This window comes from Eurypyga helias, unplaced genomic scaffold, assembly GCF_000690775.1.
Source record: "Eurypyga helias isolate BGI_N326 unplaced genomic scaffold, ASM69077v1 scaffold10904, whole genome shotgun sequence".
Classification (NCBI taxonomy): Eukaryota; Metazoa; Chordata; class Aves; order Eurypygiformes; family Eurypygidae; genus Eurypyga; species Eurypyga helias.
Window position 1 is genome coordinate 20,307 of NW_010245802.1, and position 8,769 is coordinate 29,075.

The window sequence follows — 8,769 nt, forward strand, 5'->3', positions numbered from 1 at the left end:
CTGCGCAAAGGGGTTCACTGGGCTTTTTAGAACTGTACTTCCTTCAGTCTTCAATCTCTAAAACAATGCTACTAAAAAAAAAAAGTTACTGACATATGGGGATCAATATAATGCATTTATAAAAATGAAAAGCTCAGAAGGTGACAGCTTTTCTCCCACTCAGTATTACCCACACTGAACAGTAAGTGCAGAGTCCATATGGTTGTAAAGACACTCTTAAATCTGAGACTGAGAAATAAATACAGGCAGCTGACAGAACCACATAAAAGACGATAGCTGTCTGAAGAAACTCTGAAGCTTTATAACTAAATAAAATGACTTTATATGATCATCCAAAACAACAAATCCTTTACTAATGCTCAAAATAAGAATGTGTGCTTCTAAAACATTTTTCAGATTGTGATCTCAAACAGCTTTCAAATATTAGTAGCTTATTTTTTATTTTTTGCTTTAATAACACTCCTACAATAGTCAGCACTCCCTTTAACAGGAGGGAGTAGCAGTAGAATAAAGTTTAAGTATAAGTTACACAGGTAGTCCACACTGCCCAAGAGATAGTGGCAGGAACATGGATTCGAAGTCTGTGGTGTTGCCAGAAGACCTAATTTCCTCTCTAATTCTCCATATATACAACACTACACAAATCACTGGAGAGGGGAAGCGGGAAAAAAAGACTATTCACTGACTGCATTTCAATGCCAGGTATGACTCTAAGCTGAGGGAAAAACAGAACTTAAAATATTGTCAGGCCTTCCCCTGCCAGCTCAAGCAAGTTGTGATGAGTCTGTGCTTCCCCAACCCTCCTCCCTCACCGCTCTGCAAAATCCACCATCCGACACAGCAAGGGACTGCTGCTTCTTCCACCTAATAGCATACTATAGGAGTGGGCTGGAATTGGTCTCATTTACTCATTACCTGTATTGCAAAATATATAAAAAAATAATGTTGTACCACTACAGCATTTTCCTTAAGGTTTCTCACTTCTATGAACAGATCTCTTGACAACAAAGAACAGCTCAGCCAATAAACTAGATGTTGAAAATTACTGGTTAAGATTATGCTCTCAATAGCTTTAATACAGGTTATTAACTAGTGGAACACCTTTTCCAAAAATCTAGCTTCTATTCATAATTTCTCAGAAAGATGCTTGTTCTTTACTCTTACAATTTCTTTGCACATTTACTGTATTTGTGTACTTGTCACCCCTCCTTTACTTGAACTATTCAGTGGCATTGTTTCATAGAGTCACGTGTTTAAATCGATGCTTTCTTTTGCTCTACATGGTTTTGCCTTTCATCCTATTTTTATATAGCTGCTTTACATGTTTTTAATCTACACTTCTTTCCCTCTCTTTACTCATCAGGAGTACAAAGCTCAGCTCAAGGTATTAGATATGTTTCAAGAGAATAATTTAAGGAGAACAATTGTAAGTGATGAGCAAACACTGTCCAAAGCACTGAAGGATAGGTTGAACATCGACATTTTTATTTAATGAAAAATGAGCAAACCATACCAGTTTTGTACAAGGAAGTCAACCAGATGGAGAGAGGTTTGGTCAGCAGTCCGGACTGCTAAATGAAGTGCTGTTTCACCTGGCTCCTAAACAGATGTAAATACAGGTTAGATTTTTATGTCATTTCTGCAAAGTCCAGAATACCAGACCTACCAACATACATATCACTCGCTTTTTTACAGCAAGTCTTTCAACAGAAAAATATTAGGAAATTATGCCGAAAACAGTCATTGCCTTTCTGATCTCTAAAAGACACCATGTGCTTCAAAGGAACTGGCATCACACTTTCTGAGATCATAGCTTTCTCGATACTTTTCCCTAAGTCTTCCCTTTTTCCCAGCTGGACGGAACAATCCTGAGGAGCCTTTAACCATTGTAGCTGCTAGTAAATAAAACGAGTTTACAGTACTTGTTGCTTTATGACACCTTGGTGAGCACCAAGCATAGCCACAACACTATTTCCTACCAAACCAGTGAAAACATCCACAAAAAGCACAGTCCTGTATACACTGAACCACAGAGTGGTTGAAGTGGGAAGGAACCTGTGGAGGTCATCTGGTCCAACCTCCCTGCCCAAGGAGGGCCACCTACAGCCAGGTGCACAGGACCATGTCCAGATGGGGTTTTTTAATAATGCTTGGACTAGTGCAGCCTGGGATACCATTGGCCACCTTTGCTGCAAGCACACACTGCTGGCTCACACTCAACTTGGTGTCCACCAGGACCCCCAAGTCATCTTCTGCAAAGCTGCTCTACAGCAGGGTGGTTCCCAGCATGCAGTGGTGCATGGGGTTATTCCTCCCCAGATACAGGAATTCTCCTTGTTGATCTTAAACTGAATCATATTTTATTTTTTATACATGTAGCACATGCATTAATGCATTTAAATGAAAATATAAATAATGTGTAATCCAGTTTAAAAGTTGCATGAGAAATTAATTTAAATTCAAATTTCATTAACTACTATTGATCATAAAGGGCATTTAGAAAAAGTATGTTACAGTACGTATATTTAGAATTAAAGTCACATATTTTTTAAAAAAGCTTTATTAAACACCAGAGAATTTACAGTGGAGAATGCCGCTATAAATGTCCTAACTGCAGACTACATTTTGACTGGTGTTCATACCTTTCTAGGTATGTAATGTAGATAGAATGTAATAGCTGAGAAATGCTAAAGAGCTAATTCTGCAGTAACGGCTACGGGTGACAAACAGAGAAAGTTCATCTTCTAATCAGAGAATTTTTAATGTGTTTCCATGATAAGTACTTTGTGGTATCTCAGGTGCTGAGACTACATTGAACCTACTCTCTCCACTCGACACAGACAAGCACTCTGTCCTTTGCCAAGTTAGCTATTTTAACAGAACTTGGTGAAAACATTCTCAGAGATCTCTCCAAGTTGGGTTCAGAAGTAATGGGAGAAAACATTGCCAACTAAGTGGTTACATAGTATCAATTACCCATAAAAATAGGTTGATCTTGAGCAACATTTCTACATGGATACTTGAAGCCAACCTGGATTGATTTTTCTGAAAAACTGTTACTGACTTCAGAGGGAAGATCAGGTATTCTGAACTTTATTTAAAAAACCCCAAACTCTTCCTGGGTGAAAGAAACTGTATTTCTGTTAATGTTTCACCAGAAGTTGTGAAGGCATCAGATCTACTCTTTCCTCACACAGAGTGAACAGACACCTGTGTACAGTCACAAAGGTGTTCCTTCAGCAGCTACTTAAAAAGCAGATATGATACTGCCTGTGCTATCAGGTGACCCCGGGTTATCAAGTCAAGACATCTCCCTGGGTCTTTTCCAAAAGAAACATACTGCAGGACAGGTGCTTTTCCACATACTGCAGTTACACCTACAACAGCGTATAATACTATCACACTCTTTTAGACCAACTGGTAACAACAGATAGAGTCGTCTTCTCCCTCCCCACGAGGATGTCACACACAGAGAAGGAACAATCACCACTTCCACCTGTTATTTATCTTGTTTTAGCATGTAAGGTTGCAGCCCTCGGTGCTGGACCTTTCACAATTACACATCATTGAAAACACTCTGCTTTGTTTACCTGCTAAGCTTACCTGTCCAGGTTCTAACAGTGGCTCCATTAGCTCTACCCCCTCTGCATAGACTTGAATTAGTGCAAGTAAATCCCTGGATTTGACAGCCTCAAGTAACTCATTCAGTTTTGCTGCTGCAGATGCACAAGTCTTCCTAGAGAACTTATGATCTACATATTTAGCAGTGATAAATTCTTTACGTGCAGTCCTGTGGGATGTAAAAATAGACCTTGGATTACAAATGTATAGAAAATGGGTCAATTTAAAATCACCCTGCCTAGCTCAGGAGCTGAGAAGGGAGGAGAGACTGTGTAATTTATTACAATGCATGTCTTTCTTGCAAACAATAAGGGACATATTCCATTTTATCCTGCCTTCTTACATATGAAAGTTACTCTCCCTGTGGGAACTAAGACAAAAGAAAAAACAAAGCCTAAAATGTAGATAATGTTTACATGAGAAATCAACATGTTAAAAACACGATAAGCATGAAAAAACCATGCTAGAAACAGGATAAAAGAAAAAACACTGAGTCAGCTAGAAAAAGCATAATAGGTTAAAAGGTTCTCTGTGTGAAAACCACATTGGTGGTGCTCTCTGTGCTACTCCTACAGCAAGGTAAGGAAGAAAAAGCTCGTTGCTGTCTCAAGACAGTGTCTGAAGCTAGCATCATTTAGTCCAACTGTGTTTATCACCTGAGGGTATACTACAAAACTCAAAACATTCAAGCTTCAAAATAATGTTATTTTGAAACCCTATGTTTTCTACAGCAAGAAGCTGAGGGAGCTAAAATGTGACTACATGACAAGAGACTGAACTTCTAAGAAACTCCAGAGTACAAAACCCCAGTCCTCTGCCATCCTAGCCCTCCCATGGCCTGGTTACTGGTTAAGACATTTTATATCACATACATTCCACAGTAAACTTTATGTTAATGAATGTAGAAATTCAGTACTTACATATCACTTGATGGACTGGGTTTAGGTGAAGGACTAGGTAAATTCCCTTCCATAATATCATTAAAACTAGTATTTCCTACATTCTTGGCCAGCTGCAATTAAAAAAAAAAAAAAAGAGGGTGGGGTTTTCTGAGGGTCTAATAGCAACCTAAAACTGGACTATTAATGTGCATTTTCCACACTTATTAATAAAGATGGAACACACAGGATTGCAAAATTAAAGCACAGTGATTACACTGAAATATGAAAGCAATTAAAACATATTTTGAAGCATGAATCTTATCATCCCAAAACTTCTACAGCAGGTTTCACAGTCACAGCTAGTTATTTGTATTTGAGACCAATATAAAAATCCAATACATATGTATATATCCAATATAAAAACAGAATGAGGGACTAGCAGCACAAACATTGAAACAGTGCTGGTACACTGATCAGGAAGTTACTGTTGGAAAAGAAGCTCAAACCTACTGGAAAGTCATGCTTAGTAAAATCTGATTTAAATTAATAGTAACTTTGCAGCTCTCTGAAAAAGAGTAGTAGTGCTAATGTTAAACCTATACACAAACCCAGAATTTCCTTCTATCTTCTCCCATACCAAATTTCTGTTACAAGTGTCTTCTCACAGGCCAAACACAGATGGGGAGATAAACCTGCTGTAACAGGCTTTTTATTTGCATTTTTCGTCCTTTTATTTATTAGTCTCACACCAAATCCCTTTTGTAACTTCAATGTCACAGAGTTTCTTCCATCAAATTAAAAGATTCATCCAACATTTTTCTGTCAAAATTAGCAATGGTTATTCTCACTTGTCAAGTTAAATTAGCTTTCATTTATTCTAATCAGATGAGATTTTAGACTCCCCTGATTTAGTCAAGATCAGATAATGAGACACAAAATTCTGGTGGCACTAGTCGCAATGGAGGTCAATATTCATTCTGCAAAACTTCAGGAAATTAACACGAAAAGAGACAACTGGTCCCAAGAATCAATAATTCTTAAAAGTAAAAAAACTCTCCCATAAAACACATACAAAATTATGAAGACAATGCTCTGCAAAACCCATGCCTTCAAAAAACCCCTTAAATTACAAACCTGAATGCTTCCTATATACAGGTCAACATTTAACTAAAAAAAAATTAAAATTCCAAATTGAAGCAATTTACCAAGAGTTCAGACGTTCCTAATTTGTCTAGTTCCAAAGACTGGATTCGAGAAATATGGACACCCATTTCTCTGTGTATTCCAGAACACTCAATGCAGGTTAAAATACCCAAATTAGTTGATAGCCATGTTGGATCTGTAAAATTGAAAAACAAAGTATTTAATAAAACTTTAAGAAAAGGTGTTCAATGTTGGTAAGAAAACCCAATGTATTCTGAAATTATGCCTCATTTAATGTTTTAAAAACTAAGAATATTCCACACTGTTTTCCACACTGCAGTGCAAATTTCACCACAAATTACTACCAACAGAATTAAGCTTTTCAGATTTACGGACAGTCCCAAAGGCACTGAATTCACTTACAAATCCATATTGAATGACCATATTTGAATACATTTAGGATTTGGTTCTTGTATAAGGAAGGTAAGGCTTTTGTTTCCTGTTTTTAAAAGGAACAGATTTCAAATTCCACTCTTGGCAACCTCTGGAAGTTTTAATCTTTACTACTTAAAACTTTAGTCTTTCTTCAAAAAATTAACTATAGCATTTTCCAATATGTAAAATAGTAGCATGTTGTAGAAAATTTAAGGAATACTGCTAGTCCAGGAAACCAAAAATTACTGTCATGGAGATCTGAATGTAACATTAGAATAAATCTTATACTATGAATGCTACTTAAGAAGCAAGAACAGGTTTTAAGGAAAAGAAAAAGCTCCAGACATATTTTGTACACATACACGTCTTCAAATCAATCTCCTCCTTGATCTTAAGTCGTAAGTCAAAAGCATTAAGTCAAGAGTTTTAAAGAAGCAAGCTGTGGGTGCAGGAGGGCAGCATAAAACTTCACTATAAATTATAAGATGAATGAGAACTGTACTCCAAAGTTTCTATAGTTTTACATGACAAAGTGACTGAATGAACTGATTCTAGAATTTGACATAATTATATTTCTCTTTGTATTTCTTATTTGGATCAGTTCCGCGTCAGTAAGCATCTTCAAGCTAGATATTATCTACTCAGTTCCAAATGAACATCACCTTCTTGAGGTGTGCCTTTAGATGTGAACGCTGTAACAGCTGCCAACTACCACATCACTTCAGTAGTACTATGACAGGTGGACTCCTCTCGAGCTCTAAGCGGCACACAACTGACCTGTAACTCTGTACTTCTGAAGATAATATAGGATTCCAGCTCTGGGTTTCATTCTTCGCATGAGACTACTGCAATTCCTGTAGTCTCATGCCAAGATAAAACCCCAGGGTAAGAGTCTGGCCAGGTCAATTTTTCCACAATCATTGTCTAAGCATTACTCACTTCTACTTAGTAGCATGCACAGGATCAGTGATGCCAAGCAACTTCCATTCAAGTGCAACAAGCATCTAGAGACAGTGCAACAAGAACAGTTCAAACTCCAGAGGGGCTTGAACTGCTGGAAGTAAGCACAGACAACACACAAAAATATTTTAGTGAATTAAACGGAACTAACGGATGAAAGTCACATTTGTTCTTTTAAAAACAGGTTGAAGACTGATCAAGACATCACTTAGAAAATTAGTTTGCACTCTACAAACACTTCTTTAAAGAAATTACTTTGCTCCCAACAGGAAGTTGATGACATGAACAAACTGAGATACCTGGTGAGCCACAATCACAACAGACTTCATTTCCGGGTAATCTCTGTATGTCATCAATAATGGCTTTTGTCAGATCCTCTAAACTGTTTTCCCCTGTGCTCTGCTCTCCACGGAATGCCATATTTAGTGCTTCTTCTTTGCTGTTAGTCAATACTGATATCCATCTAGCACAAGATAAAGACCTTAATGAAGATCTGCATTTGCAAATACAAGTTAATCTACAAACTGTAAAAAGCTTGCCAGGAACAAAATATTAGTGGGAATATAGGGAAGGACTGTATTGTGGGAGAGACTGGGTGGGGGAAAAGTGAGAGACAGAAAAGGGAAGATCCAAGAAGAGTTAAGTAAGACTGAGAAACGACAAAGAGAAAACGTCTTAATTCTAAAGTCCCTTTGGTAAACAATTTTAAAGCCAAAGCAGAACAGTTCTCAGGTTCCTTGAATAAGCTGTAGCTGTGGAAGAGAAAGGGTGCAGTTAAGCTCCTGTAAATTTAACAGGTTTATAAGTAGTTGCCCAAGGTCTTCCTGAAGTGTATCCCATAATTAAAGGGGAAAACTATAACCACAGCTTTCTCCAGCGTGCATCTCTCCTCACAGTGCAGACAGCAATCACATCTTTGAACGTGTTGAAGTCTAGTTGCCTTTCAAAACGCAGGTCTCTGTGCACTAATCAGACTGTAATATCCAAATTAATGAAAATTGCTATGGCAACAAACAGGATAAGGACGATAAGATGACAGGAGGATAATGACATTGATAGCCAACACAGAAATTTAAAAGCAACTGTTGACTGCAACAAATTAAGACTCTTTAATGGTATTTCAGGCACCAGTTTCCCCTCCCCGCACAACATTTTGTTTACACAGTGATGTTTTTAATTAAAAACAAAATCCCCTCTCAGTGACTGCTGCCCTGCAAGTGGAGGTAAAGAGGGGAAAGCAGTTACACGAAGGACAAGCACACTACACCTGCAGTGTTGCCTAATTTAGAAAAGGAGCAAGTTAAAAAAAAATATTCCCAGGTAGAGTGATTTTAGATGTTTTTAGATCTATTGCAAATACACGTTTTACACAGAAGTACTTCAGATTAGCAGTGTCCTCAATCCATTTTCTGTTTACAGTATCCCAGTTATCTGCTATCGTCAGTCTTCTGAAATGTGCTGAAAGAGCTATGGTCACCTAAACAAACTAAGAGAACTACAGATTGAAATTCCTAATTTCTGACTGAAATAATAATGCAAAGATAAACTTTAAAGAATTTCACAGGGAAATTAAAGTATATAATCTTCCAATACAGATTCAGAGTCTGAACTGGTATATGGGAACTGTGTATTATATACTTCATACACATGCATTTTCTGCATTTTTAGGGGCACAGAATCTGAGAACTTGTACTTAAAAGAAAATGCTTAAAAAAAAATCATGGGGGGG

At 37.4% G+C, this 8,769-nt stretch overlaps 1 protein-coding gene across 1 annotated transcript in view; it reads right to left on the reverse strand.

The window, feature by feature from the left end:
- Window positions 1–8,769, reverse strand: part of ASAP1 (ArfGAP with SH3 domain, ankyrin repeat and PH domain 1) — a gene marked incomplete at both ends in the record, with an annotated part of 48,252 nt that overhangs the window by 19,077 nt on the left and 20,406 nt on the right. The window contains 5 exons of the mRNA XM_010150204.1: window positions 1,514–1,599; window positions 3,604–3,790; window positions 4,542–4,633; window positions 5,708–5,841; window positions 7,340–7,503. Of these exons, the coding sequence (XP_010148506.1) occupies window positions 1,514–1,599; window positions 3,604–3,790; window positions 4,542–4,633; window positions 5,708–5,841; window positions 7,340–7,503 (663 nt within the window). The remainder of the gene's footprint in view (window positions 1–1,513; window positions 1,600–3,603; window positions 3,791–4,541; window positions 4,634–5,707; window positions 5,842–7,339; window positions 7,504–8,769) is intronic.